Genomic DNA, 25,528 nt, shown 5'->3' with positions numbered 1-25,528 from the left:
GGCAAGCTTTTATAGGTTTTAGAGCGGTTACCACGGCAACACAGATATTATTACCATGACATTACAGTAGTATTGTATCATCATTAAGAGGAGATGTGCAAAGGGCTATGCTGTTTGGGTGAATACACACACGCACACACACACACACACACATGAGCGCGCACATGCACAAACACAGCAGCCAAATCAATGCAGGATCCATTTTAGGGAAACGCTTGTCTACGCCCTGTTGTTTGGATTATTGTTTTCTTTCTCTGAACTCTCACTGACATGATGAGAGCCATTTAGCATGTAAAGCTTCCAAAATGGACGCAAGCGGCTGTAGTCTGTGTTTGTATCATAAAGCGTTGCGTCCACTGATGTCATTTTATACAATATTTATTTACGGTGTGAATGCTGAAGAGTACATATGTTCTCCTCCGGAATTGCACATTTTCCATTTCTTCCAGTTTTCTCAATCGGTTCAAACCTTCAAATTTGACAATGTGAAAATGTTCATTTCATTTGGGATGTATGACGACATATCGCACATTCCATCACTTTCGATTTGTCTCCATTTGAATTTATCGTTTCAAACCATTCCAAGTCTAAATGTTCAGCTCATTCAGGACTTGGCAACTATTTTTTACTATTCAAACACTCCCAGAGTTCCGCATTTGCCACAGGAAAATGCTGAAAGTATATGAAGACAATTACAGATTTTGTAATTCCTCCACAAACCATTAGATCGTCAAAACAGATTTTTTCAAATCTTATATTCCCCAAATTAATAGGAATTGTAGTTTTTCCTCTTCAGCATTCACAAGCAATTTCTAGAAAAGTTGCATTTTGTAGTTTTTATTTCCTTCCTCCCTGTCCTGAGCCCTCCTCCATCCCTCATTTCTCCGCGGTTGTCATGGGGACCTCATGCACCCTCACTGTGGAAGCATTCATGAATATTTGCACCCTCACGCTATTTATAAACAAAAACAAAAGGAGATTTCTTAAAGATGAACATGTTTATTATTAAAAGGAGTATTTCTAATTTTTTTCTTTGTTTGTTTGGAGAAAATGAAAGAATAAAGTAGTTTTTACTCTCTGTGCATCTTTGTGTGTTGTCAATATTGACTCTGAAGTGTGGAGCCGCACTGATAAAATGTTTTGCAGCAGGCGGATGGAAAAAGGGGGTGCTGAGGATGGAGGGCAGGGGGCTTACGGGAAAATCAGCCTGGAATGGTTTTCCTGTGCCGTTAGCACACAGGCGCCGAACTCATTCATTACGGCACGGGGATGAAATACCGAATCTGACAGCACAGCACTTGAGAAATGAAGAAATTGTCTGCATAGGTTTTACACGGGATTGGGTCCAAAATATTCCTAAAATAATAAGTTCGATGCTGCCCCACAGGTCTAAACATGGTATTGTGATTCATTTTGGGTTTGTGGAATATTAAGTAGCAAAATCCTCCCAACTAAGGGGGCGGCCATTTTGAACATATTTGAAAAATACATCATATTTGCTCAGGTTTCAGATAACAACCAATCACGGCTTGCAAAAGTCACATGACCAGAAAACAGAGGAATCATTAAAATCATGTTAATTGTCCAAATAACGTACTTATACACTACTGTATTTAATACCAAATGGATGTGCGCCACACAAAATGGCTCCCATTGATAAATGACTGCTTTATAGTGGAACATTGGTTTTCATATGCCCTAATTTCTAAAATAATGTTTTTCATCTAAATTTTCTCTCTCACACACAGACCGATACACGAATCACAGTGTGTTCATTTTGTAATGTAACAGTGCAAGGTCACGACAACTTCATTCCGCGTAAGAGTCGTCGAGGGTGCCCCTCATTCAAGCATTAAGGCCGGCCGTAAAAGACAACAACACAAGAATAAAAATCCAAGCAGCTTGAGAAAAGGCTCTAAACCAAAAATTGGAATGCAGTCAACTTTTCAAACAAAGATGTAGAAAATAAAGAAAATATGGCTGAATACATTATCTTACAAAAACAGCGCACAATACGATCCAATCATAACGCAGCGGACTCCATGTGTGCAAAAATGTAATGGAATGTTCCTACTTTTGAGAAGGTCCTTGAAGGTAGCAACGTTCCAAAGACTGATTCTCCTCGTCTTTTTCATCAAATCCCAAAAATAAGGCAGCCACCTACAGGCAAAAGTGTCTGTCTACATGGTGGTCTCTTCCCATTCCAGTTCAACGTCACCTGTAGACACAAGTGTAGTGAGACATCAATTTTACAGAACATGTTAATATGCCCAAAAAGTTTATTGTCCAAACTTTTTGTAACGTGAGGCTTTCAGTTGCAACAGCGTGTTGTTTGTTTACCTTCCATTGCGTCCAGTGAGTCCAACTTCTCCAGAGCAGAGTAGCTGACAAACCAGATGGACTGACTGTTGCCTTTGTTGTTCAGCAGTTCCAACGTGCTTTGGTGCAAAAAGATGTACTGGGCCTAACACAAGCACACACACACACACACACACACATTTCTGAAAATAGCAAGCAACACGAGCAAAACATGCTGATCAGGCAAAGTTGTCGCACATATGCAGCCAAAAGGGACAATAGGTAACGTCTACCCAATCCATCTTCTCACTATGCGGTTTGCGCAACACCCGATATTTTATTAGATGCTCCTGCGCAATCTCGTGGGATGCAATACAAGAGTTGTACAAAAAAAACAAAAAAAAAAGCCTTGGTTTGGATTGAGGCATCACATAGAAATGAATGCTTTGGGTACGGAGAATTATATCTGGTAATGAGCAACAAATGTGAATCCCACAATGTATATATATATTAAAAAAAAAAAAAAAAATCAAACAATGAGCTGTGATAATAACAACAGAAGCACACACACAAGTGATCCATAAGTAATGAGCGAGCCGGGGGATTTTAGGATAGCGCCGTGCTTTGTCAGGATGGGGGAATCCTGCTCACCATACACGTTTAATCCACTGCCAGATCGTCTTAGTACAAAAAAGAAAAAGAGAATTTTCTCATAATGCCTCACAGGGAACGAGATCACAAGGGGAACGTGATGAGTAAAGTAGGCCAACTACAGACACGTTTGCGGATGCTGAAAAGCAAGCCAACATAACTTAAGAGGATATTCATTATTTTCGAGAGTGTCACTTTTCTGCTGCTTGTTCATTTCAATGTTATTTGCTTACCAGATTCTGCACCATGCACATCCTCTCGCTGCGCAGCTCAGCCACCAGGCCGTAAACGTCCACAAAGTCGTGATCTCTGATGTGTTGAATGAGATGGTCCAGAGCGATGAACACGCCCGTTCGGCCAACGCCGGCACTGAGGCGACACACAATGACGACGTTTTCTTTGTTGGATTGTCTGATTTTGATGGCTGGGTAATGATGGTGGAAAGAGACCAAATATCAGTTAATTGAAATGAAAACGCGTACCTGCAGTGGACTGCTATGGTGGTGTTTTCGTGCCGGTGGCCTCGGACCGCCTGGACAAACTTGATGAGGGTGCCGCAGCATTCCGGGACCCCGTGCTCGGGCCACGACGTGTAGTTGAAGTGGCGGACTAAAATGTAGTGTCCGTGCTGCAGGGTGAAAACATATTTAGGATGTTTCCCTCGTGTTTGTTTTGGTTTTAATTTGGATGCTTGGTTTGTACTTTACTGCCTGCAGCGAGGTCAGCATTGCAAATTACCTGACCAAGATGTCCTCTTTCACATTTCAAACCAGCATAGACTTCCATGAAAATACCTTTTCCACTTTAAGCGTTCTGACAGTCCAATCAGGAAGGATTTCTTCGGATACTTTTGAAATAAGGATGTCACCAAATACTGACATGGGCTTGTTGTCCTCCGGCCAGTACTTGTGACAGCGAATCTAGAACGGGACATAAAATGTGTTGAAATGGAGACAGATTTGTGATCAAATCTGCGGAGTGTAATATTGACGCACTCGGCCTTTTTCATGACACCGCGTGAGCATGGCGATGGCGCGGGTGCCCGTTTCCCAGATCATCTTCCAAAAGTCAGCCACTGTGTTGGGTAGAGGACCCTGGGTGGCGATGAACTCATTTGGACACAGATAGCCCTTTGGTGCAAAAAAAAATAAATTATACTAACGGAAAAAAATGGCTGCAAAAATGGTTCTCATCAATTGATACTCACTGAGACAAAGCTGGCGTTGATGTAGTCCGAGCCCGCAGTTCCCGGTTCTGACAGCAGTTTCACTCGACTGTTATTATCTGGATACATTTTCATTTTCAACAACTGGAAATTATTGTTTGTACATTTTTTTTTTTTCTAATCAACTGAAGACTTCCTGCATACTTTTATATACTACATGTTTTGTTTCTGTCTTAAGTACTCACAGGGCTTTATATTGGGAAACCGGTTCTTGGATTTGTTCCAAGGCAAGTCTGCGTCCGTAGTGGCCAGGTCCTGAAGTAGTTTGGGCAGCTCCTGACAAGGAAAAAAAGGGGAGTGCAAAGAGTCCAATTTCATAAATGAACAAAAATCTAATTCACTTCGATTTAACGTCCACCTACGGAAAATTCCTCCTGGAATTTGGCATTGTCGTTGTTGCACAGATCCTCAACGTGCTGGAGGAAAGACTTCTTGTTGACAGGCCTTGAGAAAAATTCAAGTGAGGGACAAACCTTAGTTACTCGAATTTATTTTTTCTCATGATTTTCTATCACACATGCAGACTCACATGAAAACTAGATAGCCACAACATTAGATAACCTTCGCAATCTGTATCATATTTATAACGGTGGATGAAATGTGGCGAGTGTGTGTGAGAGTAACACTTCCGTACAGAGAGCAGTGCGAAACGCTGTGTTGGGATGCCGCAGCCACTGTCAGCATATTATTCATACACATTTATACATTATTTATGCAGGGCGACTTACTTGAGCGATTTCCTGTAGCTGAGAAGTCTAGATGAAAATAGATGGAGCAGAAAAAAGGAAAAAAAAAAAGAAAAAAAAAAAAAGCTTAATCACAACTGCGTCAAAGCTATTTCTGCACAGAAAATCCTCATTACAAGAAACCTATTTATTTTATTTTGTCTGCTTAAGTAAAGGAGCTTTATTCATTAACAGTTGGAGACGGCAAAAAAATAAATACAATTATATATATATACAGTTGGAGACTGGAGATATATATATATATATATATATATATATATATAATTTTATTTATTTTTTTGCCGTCTCCAACTGTTAATGAATAAAGCTCCTTTACTTAAGCAGACAAAATAAAATAAATAGGTTTCTTGTGTGTATATATATATATATATATATATATATATATATATATATATATATATATATATATATATATATATATATATATATATATATATATGTGTATATATATATGTGCGTGTGTGTGTGAGCTACTGATGTAAGGGGCACAACATAAAAAAACCCCAGTAGAAACACTTACTGGATGACGTATATTTCCTTCCGTCTGAAGAAGAAGGACGAATACCTGGTGGGTGGTAAAAAGTGCTGAGTGTCTGAAGCTGACTACACAAATAGCGATAATAATGGCACCTCAAAACTTCACTGTGCAACGTACATAATATATCTTTTTTAACATGACCAGCATGAGTTTGACTCAAAACTGTTTTCTTAGCACATTACAAAAATCCTTTAAAGGGATTTTTCAGTGATTGTTGCATAAATATTTGGATGCCGACACGTGCACAATGTTGCCATGCAGTATTTAATCTGCCCACCGTTTGACTTTTTCTTGCTTCAGCTCCAAGTCTGCCACAGCAATCAGCTGATCCAGTTTACACTTGGTCTCGATGATCTCCGCTTCTCGGGGGGAATACGTTCCGCCCTCCTTCTTACGCTGGTGGATCCTGGCGAATGAAGAAATAATACAATCTGATTGATTCTGCAAAATCAACTGGGTTCTCCTCTTATTTGCATTTTTATCATACATGATTACAGTAATCCTCTTTGGTGAGAAATTCTAGAACATTTACCAACAGAATCTGCAGACCGAAAGGATTATGCTAAATCCGTCATTCAAAACATTTTACTTTTACAATTTGTCCTTGCTTCTGTATTAGTAGTACATTTCATTTTATTCCTTGTCTGGTTTTCTGGTGAGATACTTCAGGAACATGAAATGCAATAAAACCTACCTACCTCTGCTATTCATGAATTGTCAGCCTGAGTGCTTTGACTAGTTCTTGAGTGTTTTGTGGATTATTCAACAAAAGGCGTTGAGTGTTTCCATTTCCTTACTTGACGGACACACAGATGATGACAATCAGCAGCATTGCCAAGAAGAAGGAGAGGAGCACACCCAAGATGATCTGCTCGTCTCTGCTCAGCAGCCCATAAGCTACAGGGAAAGAAAAGGAGTGTCAAGCATTCATTTTGGATCCATTCATTTTTTCTTGTGTATTCACAGGTGCATCTCAATACATTAGAATATAGGGGAAATGATTTATTAAATCATGATGAAATGACATTGATGATGATGTGTGTGAGAGCCAGCAAGGCAATTGCTGAGGTGCTGGCTCTCGATGACGTCAGCATTTTTCTGTCCTCTGATTGGCTACAGCAAAAGCCAAGTTAGAAATCAATGAGCAATATTCCAATATATTGAAATGCACCCGCACCTGTATATTGTGTGTGTACCTGCAGTTTTAATATGGTCAGAATATTGGGAGTCAGTGAATTGTCCGATGCTGTTGGTTGCTCTGAATTTGAACCTGTTGAATACACACAAATTAGTTTTGTTTTTGGTTTATTAAAAAAAACATGATGGAACACTCACACATAGACAGTGTTGGCCTTCAGAGGTCCGTTACACAACGGGTCCGTGTGGTTCTCCTGCATACACTCGTCGCGCTCTCCTATCACATACGTCTCCGCCATGGTGCGATTGCGTCGGAGGCTTTCGGGTACCCCGCGAGTGTCCCCCGGACACGGCGGGTTGGGGAAGCCCTGGTCCGTCACGTACGGGCCGGGGTGTTTGAAAAAGGCGTTCCTCCAGGTCGTAAGGTTTGCGGCATCCTTCACTGTGACATGATAGAATGGGAAGCATGAATATATTTTTTTCGTGCTTTTGTCAAAGTCCAACAGACTCCAAGTGACATTTGTGAAGACTGTACCCCCTGACTCAGCCACGATGACCTGAATTTTTGCAATTGGCCCGTTGTCGTCACTATAGAAACACGCCGGCATGCGGATGGTGATACTCTTGTGGGTAACCATGGCAACCCCTCGATGGCCGAGCGCTGCCTGGGGTCTTTGAGCGGGCTTGGCCGGCGCTGCAAAACATTAAACTAAAAATTAGCATTATTGAGTCACACAAACACACGTGCAAGCACACACACACAACCACGTGTGCATACACTGAAGCAGTATTTCCCAATTTTTAAGTCAAGGTACCCATTTTACATTTAAATATTCTTTAGCAAACCACAAAACAAAGATATGACAAAAAGTATTGATTCTGAAAAAAGGATGATCTTGTCTAAATTCATATCAACATTTACAAATCAAAATGTTTTTTTGTGGCAGTTTCAAAGTCCTATCATCTCTGTAAATGTAGCATTTTTACACAAACATGACAAGGACGGGATGTGCTTCAAACCGTGACAGAAAGCGTGCTCTTCCTCAAGGCGCACCCAGATGGGAATTCAATTTAGAAGTGTCAGAAGTAGACAGGCTCGGGCAAGCATGCCCCGGCCATAAGTGGGAATTGCCGTACCTTTGATTCCTGTTGTTATCTGGACGTGTGGGCTGGGTGGACTGCGACCGGCGCCGTTCTTTGCAGAAATCTACAAACAAACACATTGGATGAGCGAGAACATCATGTACAAAGACCAATTATGGGTTTAAGTTTAACAAGGTTGCTCAAATGACAGATAGGCAAGATCGAAACCAACACACAGTTAGTAAACAGTAATGAATAGAAGCTCCGCCCCCTCACCTGAATACTGTAGTCGTGACCACCTTTCAGGCCGTCGATGACGGCAGTCAGCATGTCGTCGTCATTTTGGGTGGTATTCAGGCTGACGTTTCTCACCAGGAGCTCTTTCTCGTAGACGTACACAAAGTAGGACGTGATTCTTCCGTTGGGTTCTTCCGGCGGCGTGAAGGTCACCTTGACCTGGTTTACTTCGTCCGGGATGATGGAGACTACCACGTTCTTTGGTGGGTCTTTAGGCTCTGCAGACACAAATGCTTTTATTGTCTCTGTACAGTACCTGTGTGTTGCTTCAGTCATTTGTTTCATAATATGTATTTTCAAAATTTGAAATCGACCAAATTGTTGGTTATTGGGAATTAATTACGTCATTCGGGATTAGAGATTAGTTTCTGGAGGATAAACAGTAACTATTTTTGGAACATATTTTTTCCATGCTTAGTTTTTCTTGGCTATGTTATTACGTTAAAGTATATTTCAGATGATCTTCCATTAAATCTTACAGAATGCATTAGGGATTAGAACATTTTTATATTTCTAAAGCCTAAGTAATCCTTGGCTATGGAATTATGGCATTTTTTTCCTTATTTCTTTTTATTTATAGTACTATTTCCGTCATTTTTTCTCCCAAATGGTCCGCTGTGAAATATATTTCTCATTTATCATACAAATGATTAGCGCTGAATATTTTGGTCCCACACTGAAAAAAATGCAAATAATCAATGCTGTATAAAGTCCAAATAAATCATTTGATATGGTAGAATGTGCAGTAGGCTACAAAAACTTCTCAGCAGTTGTTTTTTTCCTCTCTTCACAACTTTCCCCACTCACCTTCTTCTAGGGTTTGAAACACAAAGGGCCCAATGGCCTTCCCGTCCTCGGCGGCGTTCTCTACAGGGCCGGTGAAGGCGGTGACCATCACGGAATAAAGCGAGAATGCTGTCAGGTTAGTTACAACCACCGTAGTCAACTCCCCTGGCGCTCGGATTATCGAGTAATTCAAACCGGGACCGCCCACCTAACAGTGCAGGAGTTGGAAATTTCAGTAAACTGTGAACAGCAACTTTATCGGCATTTACTCACTGCCAGTGAGAGAAATCACCTGCACGAGATAGGACGTCGGTCCGGAAATAATATCCGGAGGGTCCCAGTCAATACGAAAGCTGCCGGAGGTAGGTAGTATTCTGATATCACGGGGAGGGGCATCTGGGTCTGACAGATAGACACACACATCTTTATATAGACAGACCCCCCCCCCCCCCTTTTGCCATTGCTGCATAACTCATTAATTCCATTCCCCCAGGAACTTCTAATTTCAAAGATTAAAGAGAAGCATTACAGCTGATTACCGTTGCGTTGCATCAACGCAGAAATGTTAGGAATAATGAAAACAACAGTTGAGTGCATGGTTCGATGGACGCTTTGGCTGTATTAGCCTTAATGTAAATACAAGTAATTAATGGAGGCACATTTGGTCGAGCTATACCAATTAAGGGAATCTATCCATTTTCTACTAGATACTGTCTGTTCTCATTAAGAATGCGGGTGATCTGGAGCCTATCCCAGCTGACTTGAAGAATGAGGCAGGCTAGTTTGTGTTGTGATTATTCTTACTGCCTGCAAGGGTTTGCACATAAATCCACTCTGTGTATTCTCCCACTCCTGCATTGGTCACCGCTGCCACTTTGAAACGGTAGTGTCGATATTTAGCCAGAGGATGGAGCGTGAAACCCGGGGCCGCTTCCGAAGCGTTGACCAACACGGTGACGCTTGACTCCAAGCAATCCGAGGCCGGTTCTTCGGCGGGGATTAGGCCGTCGGGTTCGCATTTTGTGTCAAGCAACTCTGTGACCAGGCGGTACTCTTTGAGCAGGCCCGGGATAGAAAGCGGAGGAGCCCATTTCAGTGTCACGTTGTTGGCCGTGACTTGAGAGACGGCGAGGAAGCGAGGGGCAGATGGAGCTAAACAGAAAGACCAGGATTAAGGACTAACACCCACTCTTTTGAGTTTTCAATTCTCCGAAGGATTACATTACCTGACTCGGAAAGCGTAGAAGCAGTGCAGTTAATTGGCTCTCCGGATCCCGCTGAGTTGACCGCGGCCACACCGAGTATGTACTCCTGGTCCGGCGGCAGTCCAGTCACCGTGAATTCTGCTGCGTTGACCTGGTACGAGTCCAACTCCATTACAATCTCATAAAAAAGGATCTGCCCGTTGGGGTTGAGCGGAGGATCCCATAATAACTGAATGGAATCCCATCTGACTCCTGAACACGACAGGTTCCCCACAGCTTCTGACACTGCAGACACAAAAAGCAGATATGTTGAGCTTCTAATATTAGCTCGAGTATCTTTGTCTCCCAAAAGAGGGGAGGTTCACTTATTTGATTCAGACTAAAACAAGACGGCAATTGTATTAGTACAGAACATTATAGATATCTAGATAAGCAAATATACACACAATCTTTTAGTTCTTACTGAAACTAACATATCAAACATTAGTTAAGCTAGTTTTAAAATGAGTAAACATTTACCTCAAATGACTGGGGGAAAATGCAAATTGAACCATACAAAACTTGAACAAGGAATTGTTAGAAATCTCTAATTGACAAATAGCCCTGTGTTGTATAAACACATCAAAATATTAGAAAAGAAAATGTAAAGAAATAAACTGTTTTTGCTATTGTACGAATTGTCGTATGAGTATTTGGTTAGTGAGTGATGGCGCAGGAGTTGGATTGGCTGGATATTTTGGAGAGAGCATCTGGGGATGAGTCTTCCTGCAATTGTTCTCATTTTGTATACTGTGTGCGTTTGATTCATTTGGTTAAATAAATAACTGAAAGTGTATCAGCGACTCCGGCGCTTCTCGTGCACATGCATTACAGTACTGCTATTTTTCCCCCGCTTCACTCAGGCGACGGCTAATAGCAAGTACTATTTTCCTTTTCTTATTTCCATTTTCCAATCAGTAACTACATTTTGAAAAAACGAACAAAAAATTATTCTGTTACAGAAAAAGGGAAGAGCACAAGATTGTTGCATTGACATCGTGAGGTGTGTTTTTGCAGATATTTTCCAAAAATGTGACTGTTCTTGTCTTTTCTTACCTGACTCGTTGGTGGTGAATGTCACCGGGCTGCTAAACTGGTTGCCATGGCCTACTCGCGTGTAACTGTAAACACTGATCTCGTAGGACCTATGGGGCCTGAAGCCGGAGATGTACTCAGTGGTTGATGGACCGGATGAATTCTGTAATAGTGCACACACACGTTAGTCACCCAATCCTGATTACTTGCTGATGATATCTTATTGTTTGCGCACGTGCGGGTGAATATAATGTTAACTTCCAGTGGCATCTGGAGTGTGAAATTAGAGCCACTAATCCATGCAACACGTGCGTCTTTTTCCCGAGTGCACTTCCATGTTTTCGTTATTACGGAGAGGGCTTCCGGCGTGTGAAATTGACGCTACCCGGTGTGTGACGGTGTGTGTGATGAGTTCTCGGATCCGGAAGCCGTACTGCAGGACCACCCCGTTGGGCTCCAGAGGAGGCTCCCAGCTCAACCACACCGACACGGCCGTGTGGTTGAAAATGGTCAAGTTGCGGGGAGGGGACACGGGACCTGAAACACAAAAAGTTATCAAGTAATTGCATTATTTATCATTTTTCAGAAATGAAAAGTGATGTATCTAAATTTTTCACATTAAAAAACTAAAATAATTATTCAATTCCTCTTTTTCAACACTAATGAAGGACACACACGCTCACTTACCTCCCTCATCAGTGTGCAGCATTAATACGAGCGCTGGCCCTGAGCCTTTACGCGTCGCCGCGGTGATGCTTAGGTTATAAGCCGTGTACGGCAGTAGATTGCTAAGTGTGAAGGAGCTCTCGGGCGTCTGCATGATGTTTGATCCCCCCGGGCCAAACAGCGTGATGATGTACTCAGTGATCTCCCCGTTGGCCTCCAGGGGACGCTGCCACGCCACAGCGATGGAAGATGACGACAAGTTCGCCGCCGAGACCAGCAATGGGGCGGAACTGGGGACTGAGGGCAAAAACACGTATGTCACAAAAGCATGAACAATGCATGGATTGTGTCTTTGGACTAACCGTCATCATCCGTCCTCAGGTACGTAGTGCTGGTGTGGTTATGGGCGGGGCCAGCACCGGTCGCCGGGGTGACGGTCAACACGTAAGGGAAATACTTCCGAAGTTTGGTGAAGAGGAAGACGTTGTCGGTGGTGGTGCGCGTGATGGTTTTGTTGACCACGGGAGGGGCTTGGTTGGGTATCACGGGGATGACGCCGGCTTCCTGCAAGGTGAGGATGTAATGGGGGCGGCCGTTGGGCTCCAGAGGAGGGTCCCAGCTCACGATGATGGCGGTGGAGCTGAAGATTTGAGCGGTCAGGTTGTGGACCGAGTCGGACGGCACTGAAGGGAAGACGAGTGGGATCGTGTTACATTCCAATTTTATTGAGCGACACTGTTTTTTTTGTACATTAAAGGGGACATATGGAAAATTGAATATTTAACAGCGTGTATAAAAATAGTTGGGATGCTGTTCAGAATTTTGCTAAATTGTGACACCATTATTCTTATTTACATGATGGCTATGGTCGGATAACGCTGTTAATCACGTCAAAGCAAAAATGTCAGCAAGAGCTGCATTGATTTTTGTTGTATTGGCAATTTGGCACTGATAATTGCAGTCTATCCGGCGCTCTTTTTTCCGACCCATTGTGACACAACACCTCGTTTGAAGACCCAGATAGTACCAAATGCAAAACTTTATAATGTTATTACGATACCTGGGAATTCTAAAGATGTCTCCTTTAATGTGAAAGGAGTCAGTCGTCATTTGTCACATTACAGCAGGAGTGTTGCTCTTAGCAGGCAACAATAGAAACATATGGAAATGTGTGATAGAGAAAAAAGAGTGGCGTTTAGAAGGGAAATTTGCCTTAAGGGGAAAAAAAGGTTGCCAAGACAATACTCATCCTGCATGTTAAACCTGAGAAGAATGGGAAGGGTAAATGGAATAAGATCAATGAGGGAGGGGATTGAGGTAGGCCACGAATGTGTGGAGTCAGTGCCGAGGGGGGAGCGAACCCCCCCGCTGGGCTTGGCTGAGTGGCAGAGACAAGGCGGCGTGGTGGTCCGCTGCTCGGCCGAGAGTGGAGCGGCTAGATCACAGGCAGAGATACACAGTCAGTAACCAGGCGTCATCATTTCAGGAGCATTTTTTTTTTTTTTGGTCACTACATGCCTGCTGGATTGAGGCTAAAGCACTGGAAGCCATCTGCACTCTTTTTCATAAAATCACATAAAAACAAAGCCTCTTCACAGCAGGGTTCAAGTGAATATCACATGCGTGCGGGAGAATGCCCGTACCCATGGCAACGGCGGCACGAGGGCAGCGTGCGAAATCCCGCTCACGAGACGGGTCAGCCTTTGCTATTCGTCTAACATCAAGCGCTTTTTGCACTCTCGCTTTGTTCTAATCCCACTTAACTTTCATCCTGCTAAGTGAAAGGAAATACAAACTGCTTGTCCTCGGGACAAAAAAAAAAAAAGACAGTTTGCGAGACGGGGAGTTATCTCCTTTCGCAGAGCAGCCTGAGCTGAGTTTTTATGTCATTTTTTGGGGGGAGGTGGAAGGAGAGTGTTGAAAAAAGTGTGCAGACGTGGCCTCCAGTGAAACTACATCTAATTTATATGCTCATCGTGAGACTGAATCCAAAAGCTGTAAGGATAAAGATAATGCGCCGTGTTGATCAAGACTTTTTTTTTTCTCTTAAATCAGCTCTTACAAGACTGTGTATTCCTTATGTTGCGTATCTCGGTGTTGATGTGTACGGGACTGACCGTCCTCCGGTAAGAGCAAGGTAAGTGGCTCGCTCCAGACTCCTCCATCCCCAAGTACAGTACTGGAAGTCATCCAGACTGTGTAGTTAGTGCCCCCAATAAGACCAGTCAGAGTCCAGGACAGGAGAGTGTCAGGTGATACAGGAACATTCAAATCTGAAACCGGAACTTCCTGTAACAGGACAAACTGACATGAGTGGTAGCATTTTTTTGACACATGGTAAACTTCATTTTTCCTTGGGTTCATGCGTCTCACCTGCTTGGCCACAGTGTTGTTGTGAGTGTAGTAAATTGTATAGTGAACGATAACGATCCCATTTGGTTCCGTGGGTGGATACCATAGCAAGGTTACAGCGGAGGTAGTGATGTTTGCAAAATTCACATTCTGGGGTGGTTCAAGGGGCTCTGAAGGACAAATGACGATCAGAGACTGCAAATGTGTTAACTGCACTCGCGTTCATCTGTTACCTGCGTCGAAGATAATGTAGGCCCTCATCCCTCCGTCTCCCAGCCTGGTCCAGCTGGAGACGGATGCATTGTAGAGACTCTCAAGGTCCATGTTAATAATCACTGACGTCTCAGTCGCATTCTGCAGCAGATCCATTGTCTCGTTCCTAGAAAAGACGTTCGCTAAACACTTTTGTAGTTTCATCATTGGACAATGCACAGAAACTCACCACACTCTCACAACGTAATAGAGTATCTCCGAATTGGTTTCGAGGGGCGGTTGCCAGGACAACTCTACCTCAGAGTTGGATAACTTCCTGGCGTGGAGGAATTGAGGAGGCGTGTCTGGAGCTGTGATGTGGGAGAGAAACTGTCCAGTCATGTAACAACAATACAATCAAGAGAGAAACTGTGGCACTGGACACTCGTGGGTCTTCTGGTGCTAGAATTAAAACGAATGGTTAATTGTCGCCGACCTGATGGGGCAAGAAAAAGCACATGGAAGGAAAAGACGCAGAGAAGAAGTAAAGGAATTAAGACTCTCTACTTGACCCCTCCCCACCAGTCCATCTGTCCATCTCACCATCCTCCAGCGTAGTGATGTTGAGCGGCTCCGTGCTGAAGTTCCCCGGCCCGGCCCGAGTGTGCGCCTGCACTGTGACGCGATAGCGCGCGAACTTCCTCAAGTGGGTCAGGTGCAGGAAGTTGGTAGGGGAGGTGAGGTTGAGATAGTGGGTGGAATTCCACAACTCCAAGCTGTAGTGGGTTATGATGCCATTGGGCACCAACGGAGGCAGCCAGGTCACGTTCACCTCGTTTGGACTGAGCGACTCGTAAGCGAGGCTGTACGGAGGACTGCCCGGCACTGGAGACAAAACAGAAGATTCTGTAAGGACTGATTCTAACAGGACTTGTTGAATTTTCCATAAACCCACCATCCTCCCCAGACAACACAAGTAAATAATCCGAAGCTTGGTTGCCATGGCCGAAACGTGTGAAGGCCATCACAGAGACGTTGTAGTAGGTGAAGGGCCTCAGGTGCGTCAGAGTGACTTTGTTGCTGGAGGTGTTCACTGAATCGGAAAACGACCGGTTCTCGTAGAGGATCGTGTACTGTTGGATCACCCCGTTGGCTTTCTCCGGGGCGGACCAAGTCAAGGTGGCTGTTGACGAGCTGGTGTCCACCACCGTGAGGTTTACTGGAGGGGAATCCGGTTCTGAGGGGAAAAATGAGAGCTCATATAAGAGAGACCAATATTTATTGTCATTTTATATTTTAACATTAAAGAAAACAAAAACTAAGAAAATGAAGGTAGTAAAATGGAAACAAACATTTCCATTAAAAAAAAAAAGAAAATGCTTTTTAAAAAAAAAAAAAAAAACTGACACTACATGTTACCTTTATAAAACTAAACTCTTATTTTCATTTTTATGAATTTTGGGGTTTACATTTCTTTCAGTATTTCTGTATATCCGCACTAAAGAGGGAAACTCAAACAGTCATTTGCCAATTGTAGTTCAATTTGTTTTATTATTCCATTTGTTATTTTTTAAATCTTGAATGGGACAAATACAACACACATACCGTCCTCTAATGTGAGAACCAAGATGCCATCTTCCTGGGATAGCAAGCTCTCGCCCACAGCCGTCGACGCCGCGACGTGTAGCATATAACCAGTATACTTCTCCAAATCTACAAAGAGTATATTTCCAAATCTTACCGTGACACCTGTGTCGAACTGTGTTGCCGCGGGGTGAGCGCGCTACCTGTTATCAGTATGCTGGTTGAGTTTGTAACCCACTTCAGACGCTGATCAGTGTTCAGCGCTAGACCGTAGACGGTGTAATGCGTGATTCGTCCATTGGGGTTGAGTGGCGCCGCCCAGCTCACAAATATGGAGGTGGAGCTGATGTTTTGGTAGGAAAGTTCCAATACTGAGCTGGGGACTACATGACATCAATTATATTATTGTCATGTAAATCTAAATACAATTACGGCAATTGACCTTGCTCTCGGGTCTTCTCGGTGATGTCAGCGGCCGGCCCTTCGCCTACTATAGTGGAAGCGGCGACCCTAAACGTGTACTCGGTGAAAGGTTCAAGGTCGGACACCAGGTAGTAGAGCTCGTCCGTCGACAGGTCCATCATCTCCTCTCGTACGCTTACACCTGCACAGATAAATAAAAATGATTTAGGCCATTGCGGTCTGGTTTTATTTTAACAATGGAGTATTTATTTCATGCTTTTTTTTGTGTGAGCAATTTCATTAGTAGTAGTAGCGGCTGCACCTGAACTTGCAGAAGCCACGGCGTGTGCTGTGATAGACCCCTGACGAGTGGACAAGCGTAAGGTGCCCGGGGTGTTAGCGAGGCGGGACGACTCGGCGGTCACGTCGTCATCTGGCGTCCTCAGCCAGGGTGGAAGCGTAACAGGCGGCACAGGCGTAGCAGAAAAAGCTATGGTGGGAGGCTGAAATGAATGGTAAGTGTCGCTGGGTGTCTCTGTGACCACGAGGGCGACAGAGGGGTTAAAATTCTGGTCGGTCTGAGCGTCGGTGTTTTGCTCAGCACTTCTGAGGTGAGTCAAGCTGAAGGAGGTGATGTCGGTAGACTGCGTGGGGTCAATATGAGCAGCGGTGGAGGTCTGACCCAGCTCAACATTCCTCCTACGCCGCCCATTTTGATCGGGGCTGGGTGACTCGTCTTCATAGGAACCAGTTGTGTTGGCATTCTGTGGAGAGGGAGGTTACTGATAGACAAGTCACAAAAAGTAGTGTCCATTTTTTTCCAGTATTAGATCAAGTGCACTGCATTTTCAGAGTCCCATAAAGGCATAAAAGTGAACCTTGGAAATGTATTGGTCCACACTGAAACGTTAGAGAGGTGGATTCAAAAGTTTAGACAAGGTCAGATTGAGTACCCCAGTAAAGGTTTTAGTTCATGTTCGTCTTATTCTGAAATTCCACCCAAAAGCCAAATTCACCCCAATTTTTTGTTGGCAGGTTTTGCAGCCATCAGCCATTTACCAGCTCTCCTACGAGGGTGATGTCCTGTAACAGCGTGTCGTTCAGCAGGACCTGCAATCTGTAATGAGTGATTGGACCGTTGGGCTGGGCCGGAGTTCTCCAGTTCACACGGACTGAAACGGCATCCTCTGCAAACGCCACCAGGTCCTGGACAGCGCTGGGCGCTGCACCACCAATACAACAAGGCAACCGTTTAACGAATCGGGACAACTGAGACCAAATATGAGCATTTTTTTTCTCTCAAAGTCAACAAAGGTGTTGACATAGACAAACGTCGTCACCTTCAGCCGACGTCCTCACATCATTCCGAGCCACCGGACCAACATCTCCGGCCGCTTTGGCCCCCACCTCCACCGAGTACTTTGCGTACGGAGCTAAGCCGGTTAAGGAGAATCGCATGTCCGCTGTGCTGTTCTCGTACAAGTATCCTACGAGCAAAAGACACAGTCAAATTACATTTCACAAATGTGTATTCATGCAGAGTCAATATGCACTGACCCGAAGGCCCGTATAGGAAGACTACATAGGTGAATTTTCCAGTGATGATATTGGGAGAGTTCCAGGCGAGGGATATGGATCGAGACGTCACGTTCAATACGGAGAGGTTTTGTGGAGCATCTTCTGGGACTGGAGTGCAAAAACACAAACCAAAGAAAAAAAATCATATAGTAGAAAAATAGACAGGGCATTAAATCAGAATTGGGCCTGTAGTGTAAATTGAGCCTATAAAAACTTTTTTTTTCTCCCCGCTCTACCTGACTCTGGCATGCGGACCATGGTGGAGGCGATCTGTCCCTCCCCGTCAGATGTGAAAGCAGACACTTCGAAAAGATAAGCGGTGTAAGGCCGAAGCTGATCCACCCCTACGGAGATGGGCACGCTCCAAGCGGCCGCGGAGGGCACGGCCCCCAGCGTGTAGGGCGGAGACACCGCCGTCATTTCCAAGGGGCTGACGGTCGCTCGAGACAGAATTTCCGCAGCGTCCTAAACACAGGCACAAATGGGACTGGTATTAACCAAATGATTAAATTTGACTTAATTGATCCCAAATGTATTATATATTCACTCCAAATGTTTGTTCATCAATCTATGCCGGCAAAGTATAATAACAGGCAGAACAATTTGAGTATTTATAGTAGTCGCATAATGAAGCTGCTCAACTTTTTTCATTTTTTCACAAGTTAGCTTAATAAAGGTTGGAAAAGACTGATCTAAAAATAAGCAGGTTCGTTTTAAAGGGCGCACATTGCAGTGAGGCAGCGCTCCCATCATGATGTCCTCGGCGTTGACTTCCAGGTTGCGCACCGTCTGGCCCGTGCGAGCGTGCTTGGCCTTGACGGAAAACTTTGTAATGAGGCCGTTGATGCGATGTGGCAGGAACCACTTGACCAGCACAGAGGTGTGATTTTGAGCAAAGGCGGTCAGGTTGGTCACCAGTCCTGGAGCTACAGTCAACACACACAAACACACGATTGTACTCGTATCATACGTCCATTTCTTAAATGGAGAATTGTGTGTGTGCGCTTACGGGACTCATTGGTCTTTGTGTAGACAGGTTTACTAAATGGTCCCATGCCAGCCGGCGAAGAGCCTGCCACCTAAAGACAAACATTTGGATGGGACTGTATCATATGATTGTTTGGTTATGGGGGCAATGTGCCTTAGGACGAAGTGGGCATATGAAGTTGATTTTTTTTTGGTAGCTCGTATACAAATAGTTAGGTCTCTGGAGTTTATGGATGGATGGATGGATGGATGGAGTTTGTGCTTGACCAAGAAAATCTTTTTTCCATGTAACAGGCCCACTGTTACACAACAGTTTATTAAACCACATATGACCTGGAGGCTCTGCTGGGTGAAAAGCCAGAGCCACTTTCAAGTAAAGAATTCTTGATTCTTATAATATTTTTGAAGAAACAGACATGTCATTAAAACAGTTGTGCACTGAAAGAAATGGATGATGGGTATCTTTTAACAACTCCAATGTGGTAAAATGACACGCACACGCACAAATAATCAAAGAGTGTGCCACGAAGGCTTTTACATGTCATTTGTAGAAGGGTCAGTGTGGGTTAATGAATTCTCCAAACTAATAAGCACTGTCACATTCATTCACTCATAACAGACTGTGAAAGGAGCTCCGGCTGATCCATAGCTCTGTTTACCTGATTAATAATGCAATCGGGATCAAATACCGACATTGAGCCCGATGGAGAGACTGCTTGCGGGATCAGTGTGAGATAGATGTTGAACACATTCCAGATAGACTTCAAAACAAACTTGTATGGCCATTCACTAAACTGCATTTAGCAGTTTCAAGGTTTAGTGCTTTACTCAAAGGCATCGGGAAATAACAAGACTCTGTTTTTGTCAGTTTCATTTTGAAAATTAAGTACGTCTCCTGATACAATGTTGTGACTAGAAGGCCACAAATTTGATTCCCTGATGGGCAGCAGGAAACGCTCACATACAGTATGACTAACAACAACAAGTCTTGCATTGGATAGCGACCACTGGTACCTGAATGTGATACGTGGAACCCGAGGTAAAGTCAGTGAGCAGAGTCTCCGGGACATCCAGGTACTTGGTTACTTGTGTGAAGACAGGATCCGGGTAGGGACACACTTCCTTGTACCTAGGAAGTATTAATAAGATGTTTCGATTTTTATTTTCTGAACCAAGGTGCATTGCTAAATAGAGCGACCAATGATACCTGATGATATATCCGTCAATATCACTAGTATCAGGTGGCATGGTCCAGGAGAGCAGAATCCCGTTGGAGCCTACAGGATGCCCTTTTAGTCCTGAAGGTGCACCAGGAACTACAGAGGAAAATTTTGTTACTATTCAGAAAATACAGGTCACGTAAAGTATTATAAAAAAAAAAAAATGGTACATGTATAACCACTGTAAATGTATAACCATGTGCGTATTAGTCACTGAAAATGAAGTTTTCATACCCTTTTATCTTAAGCTGACATGTAATTTCCATTTTATTTCTGGAAAGTGGCACTTGAGAACTCAAAAGGACAGCATAATGAAAAGCAAAAGAATAAGTATGCGTGGGACCGCGTTCGCGTTGCCGTGGATCTGAGGCTTCACTTAAAAGTGACATTTAAGACACTCGGTGCCGAGTCATTCATCACGTAGTTCAAACACATTGAGCTTAAGTTAACAGAAAGGAATTTAGCAGTCGTATTCACTCACACCGGCACATTCTTTTTCTTTAATGTGATGATGACACAGTTAGAAAAAAAAAACTAAATGAGGAGTACAAATTGTTCAGTGGTACTGAAATGCTACCTTGACTTAGCAATAGAAACATATATTATAAAAAGTACACAAATGGAGCATTGACATGTCTCACCGCTCTCATTGGCGTTGATCATGCGGCTGACTCCCGGGCTGATGATGGTTGAAGATGTTGCGGACACGGTGGTTGTGTATTGTACGGAGGAACTCACACCCTCAACATCAGCCTGAGGTAAACAAAGACACAACATATCACACATTGACAAGACTCCAACAATATGGAAAAGAGCTTTAAGGGCCCATTCCTTGCTATTATCAGCTTCATCGGAATTCATTTTTAATTCAAATGATGCCTTATCTTTACTCAAGGCGAACGCTTTACGATGCTGATTAGACTTATCGCTGCCAAATACAGACGAGTATAAAATATAGCATATGATGATTTATTTTCTGTTTTATGTGGGGAAAGCAACATGTAATTTGTCAGAACATGAGTGGGGATGGGAGTGACAATAAGGCATAAAAGCAGAAATAATAGGCTGCGGTGGAAAAATGTGTCAGGGAAAACAACGGCTTGTCAAGCAAAGTGAACGCCTCAGAGGGAAAAGCACTCTCACAAAAGTGCAGACAAAGACAATAATTGATTCTACTTGGGGAAAAAAGATTGGAACAAATTGCCAAACAGACCTATGGACACCATTATTTAATATTTGCCACTTAACCATTTGCACAACATTACGTACCTACCTATACACTCCATAAATTCTTCTGGTTAATTAGATGCTGCAAGAGAGGCAATTATTTCTTATAATTGATGTGAATAGAATAGACAAGAATAGAACGCAATCATTCATTTTGCAGCTGCACCTTGTGTTCTTCCAATTCCAAAGTATTGTATAGAAAGGGCAAAACGTTTGCATTGTGCACGATTTATTATGTGGTTTTGGTATTGAATTAGCATTAAGTGACTCTTGTGTGGAGAAAGAGCAAGCTTGAGAGCAAGAGAGAGACAAGCGGAGTCAAAAATGTATAGCTATAGAGAGCGAGATATATGTATATATATATACATACATATATATACATACATATATATATAATTTCTTTATAATTTTTATGTATATATATATATATATATATATATATATATATATATATACACACACGCATATACATATAATACATATAAATAAAATAACATGCCTTACCTGTGAGTGAATGAGAGCCACGCAAAGTGTGAGCAGCAGGATGCGATGAAAGAAGGCCATGATAAAAAGCCCAATTAAAGGTTTAGTTGAGTCGCTCTAGTGCATCCGGAGTCAGTTCAATTAATCCAGGCGGCCGAAGAATGCCTACAGGCCGCTCTGTGCCATGACTGAACCTGGCAGATTTAGTCATGGGGGAACTATCCAGCGCTCCAGTTTTGGCGTTCAGTACGGAAGACAGTGAATGCTTTCATTATCTGCTGGAGGAGATAAAACATTCAGGGTTGAGCTCATGAAGCCGACTCAATAAGTCATGAGATCCATTACTCAGCTGTATGTGTGTGTTGGGTAGAGTTACATTTTGGGGAGTGGGGGGGGGGGGGGGTATGGGACACCTGGTCGTTGGAAGGAACCAGGAATTTCTGCATGACATGTTAAGATAATGCTTAAACATTATTTGTTCAATAATAGAGTTGCCTATTCAAATAACCATCTTCGATTTATTGAATCCTCTAAATCGCCCATAGTTGTGAACGTGAGTGTGAACGATGGTGTACTCCCCAATGTACCTGAAGATATCCATCTTGAGACCGTAAGGTTCCCCTGATTCAGTTTCCAGGTCGACTTCGTAATGATCCACGCAAGCTTGCAGCCTGAGAAAGCACGTGGCGACGCACTCACTCCCCTCGCACGAGTAGGCACTTCAGAGAAAGACAAGGGCGACATCAATGAACATTTGAGGATTATGGGCACTTCACTGGTTTGACGTGTACTTTGCGTACCCATGGTGATGGCCAAGAAGGCAGAGCACCCCCCCAATTGGCCATCTTCACTTTCTAGGCGCTCACATTGTAAGTGCAGCTTCACGCCAGCCCCGTAACCACGGCAACTCCCTCTTCCTCCGGTACGTCAGCGGTGACGGAAGTGTTGGACACGGTGACTCCGTGGAAGTCAAAGTTTCCAGCTGACAGACATGGACGTAGAGTTAATGTAATGTAATATGGTCATTTTGGTCCAGTGGAGTTAAAATGCAGATATTCCTAAATTTATCAACAAACTTGCATGTTACAGTGGCTGACAATAATATGAATTTTTCATCCAGGTGTGCACATCAAATAAAAGCACATTATTCAAAATAAAGGAAACACATATTCTATGTTTCACTTGGACTTCATGGTGAGTGTGAATAAAGTCTAAAATAAAGAATAAAGTCAAAGTGACGTTCACGTTGAAGCACGCTTGGTCATTCTTCCTGGCCGAGTCTCTACGGGCCGGGGATCATGCATCTTTAAACGTCTGGAAACTCAATCTGTCATGTGCTGACAGCGGTTGCTTAGTAACTAACAGGTGAGCCCGGAATCTGACACAAATATAAAGAAAGACAATTTTTTTCTGGCAGATAAATGACATCATCAAGTGGTGCTTGACGGATGTGGTACTTGATAAGAATCCATCTATCCTGGTGGGGGTCCCCAGCTGACAAACAGAGAGGTCGCCACTTCCAGCGCCAATCCCCGCGGCGCCTCGAGGACTGGAGTTGAGACAACATCGTGACAGCACCAATGATTACTTTGAATTTAATCGTTTCATACTGAATCAGGAAAAAAAAAAAAAAAAGGTGCATTTAGGCTATATACAGTGGATATAAAAAGTCAACACACCTCTGTTCAAATGCCAGATTTTTGTGATATAAAAACATGAGAGAAATCCTTTCAAAACCTTTGCACCATGAATGTTTTTTTAATCGTTTCAGACACTACACAAACATTGACAAGCTCTTATGGTGTGTGGTGTACTAAACTGTCGAAGCCCCGCAGAGAAGCGAGCTTAATGAGAAGTTAGGGGGTGGAAAAGTGACTCTCACAAAGGAAATAACCTCTTACACATGGTGAATCAGTTTCTTTGCCCAAAAAAGACTTAAGGTCTTCAAAAATATGCAGCAAAATGTAACAAATGAGGCTTTTATGTTAGATTTATCCTGCATAGTTCAAATGATGTTTTGCTATCAAGTGGCACATTTGAAAAAAGTGCCATGGTTGGGTCATCGGTGTATATAGAATATCTGCCAATGTGAAGTAAATCGTCAACATGGTCTATACTATTTTTGGGGCATATTATTAAATAAGCAAATGTGCTCAACTGACATGAGGGTTATATAAGCAAATCGCGCCAGGCCAACTGAACGCTCTACAAAATAGGTTTCCATGATTTATACCCCAAAATAACCCCCAAAAAATGTTTGACATGTCTTAAAAAAAAATGTTATGTCTTAAAACTTAAATTTAAAAATGACCTTGTGCCACCTTCATCTTTAAGCGCTGTACAAAAGTTAAAAACGGTACCTTCCATGTATTACATCATAGACGCATCACAAATCTCAGAGCCTTTCATTCAGTTCCACTGACAGGTACAGTCCAGGGGCTCTTGAAAGCGGTACTCCACACTGGTGGCGTTACGTGTGCAGTAAAGCGCCACCGAGCGGGATTGCAGTCCGTTCTCGCGGCAGCACTTGCAGAACCTGGCGTGAGTGTTGATGTTGAAGTTGAAGATGGTGGCCGACGGGCATTTGCCGTCACAGGAGAAGACCGTCACCTGTTACGAGGTCGGCGTAGAGGATGAAGATACGACGACACAGCGACAGATTTTGTGCGTTTATTTCCTTACAGGTGTGTTGCTCCTGCAGTCATCTTTACGTATGGTGGTCCGGATGGCCACTCGCTTGCATGTCTTTCCATCCTCTTTGCCTGTACTCAGAAAATAAAAGGATGAATGACTTTTTTTGTAATAATTAAAGTTGCAATCATCTGTGAACAGGCCCTTATATTTTCAAGGCGAATGCTTGATTAAGTGGCTTCGAAACAAAATGGCCAACATCCTGTTTAGTTTCAGGCATGGGTCCTTGAATCTTTTTCGTACGCGGAGTTATTTTATTCTCGTTTCTTGTTTTTGGCAGGGCTGGAATGTATGAGTGGAATGAAAGTTCCTCTGAATGGGGATAATTGATTGGGATTAATTTTCGGGGCGGCGCGGCTCAGGTGGTTGAATGGTCAATTTATCATTGGCACAAATGATGATGAAGAACATAAGTACATATACACACACGCGCGCACACACATACACACATTCTATTAGAGACTAAGTGAGGACTATTGAGCTGGATGCTTTGTTGCCCAGCAGCAGGTAATTTATTGGTGGGGTGCTTGCACTATTCTTGGCTACAATGGGGACTGAATGTGCGATCACTGGAAATCAATCAATTTGCGTGGGGCTTCATTATCTTATATCAAGCAGCACATACCTGTGTCACAGTTAGTACTACCAGTGGGGGTTACGGGATTAAAGGTAAGGGGTAAAATACCCGCTCCAGCACCTGGTAGAATCGTCAGGACAGCCAAGAAAGAAAGCGCCGGGAGAACACAACAATAATTAAAAAAAAAAAAAAAACAAGACATCAAGAAATCAACATGGCACAGAAACAGAGGACGAAGCCAAGCTCAGATCACATGCACAGGGATTTTGCTTCCTCACCTCCCCGACAAAAAAAATAAATAATAATAAAACCAAATCACAGAATGACTTTAGAACACCTGAATCTCTGCACCAGCTTGCATCCTCACCGCAGAGCAACTGCAAGGTCAAAGCAGGCAAGCGGTGAAGAAACAATCCACTTGCAACCGCCCGAAGCGTACCATTACAGTGTTGATGCACAGATGATTATAACTTCCACTTTTTCCAGGTGCCGATCATCAGACAAAAGCCGCAGGTTGTGGGGAAATGGA

General features: G+C 43.3%; 2 protein-coding genes across 2 annotated transcripts in view; both read right to left on the bottom strand.

The window, feature by feature from the left end:
- Positions 1-253: 253 nt before the first annotated feature.
- Positions 254-23,636, bottom strand: ptprq (protein tyrosine phosphatase receptor type Q). Its single transcript, XM_037253299.1, has 48 exons — positions 23,633-23,636; positions 22,617-22,713; positions 22,285-22,450; positions 20,663-20,774; positions 20,009-20,117; positions 19,816-19,930; positions 18,824-18,893; positions 18,541-18,740; positions 18,051-18,279; positions 17,794-17,922; positions 17,577-17,723; positions 17,296-17,459; positions 16,559-17,000; positions 16,277-16,438; positions 16,038-16,217; positions 15,856-15,963; positions 15,206-15,487; positions 14,854-15,135; positions 14,501-14,621; positions 14,292-14,437; positions 14,080-14,228; positions 13,824-13,995; positions 12,069-12,389; positions 11,728-12,003; positions 11,426-11,577; positions 11,062-11,203; positions 9,988-10,251; positions 9,566-9,913; positions 9,054-9,163; positions 8,783-8,969; positions 7,955-8,193; positions 7,733-7,802; positions 7,131-7,289; positions 6,794-7,037; positions 6,655-6,728; positions 6,256-6,355; positions 5,736-5,864; positions 5,441-5,485; positions 4,903-4,929; positions 4,537-4,618; positions 4,360-4,450; positions 4,157-4,233; positions 3,945-4,079; positions 3,744-3,869; positions 3,432-3,577; positions 3,183-3,318; positions 2,341-2,464; positions 254-2,218 (listed from the first exon to the last, which is right to left on the bottom strand). Exons 1-48 carry the CDS (start codon positions 23,634-23,636, stop codon positions 2,181-2,183), a joined length of 7,428 nt encoding a protein of 2,475 aa, XP_037109194.1. The 3' UTR covers positions 254-2,180.
- otogl (otogelin-like) overlaps positions 23,394-25,528 on the bottom strand; it is a 20,617-nt gene continuing 18,482 nt past the window's right edge. Inside the window, exons 56-58 of the mRNA XM_037253298.1 lie at positions 25,048-25,119; positions 24,414-24,493; positions 23,394-24,341 (exon numbers count right to left, since the gene is read on the bottom strand). Coding sequence (XP_037109193.1) covers positions 24,141-24,341; positions 24,414-24,493; positions 25,048-25,119 — 353 coding nt within the window. The 3' untranslated portion in view covers positions 23,394-24,140. The remainder of the gene's footprint in view (positions 24,342-24,413; positions 24,494-25,047; positions 25,120-25,528) is intronic.

The sequence above is a fragment of the Syngnathus acus genome, chromosome 6 (genome assembly GCF_901709675.1).
Source record: "Syngnathus acus chromosome 6, fSynAcu1.2, whole genome shotgun sequence".
Taxonomy (NCBI): Eukaryota; Metazoa; Chordata; class Actinopteri; order Syngnathiformes; family Syngnathidae; genus Syngnathus; species Syngnathus acus.
This window is presented reverse-complemented; position numbering and strand designations above follow the sequence as displayed.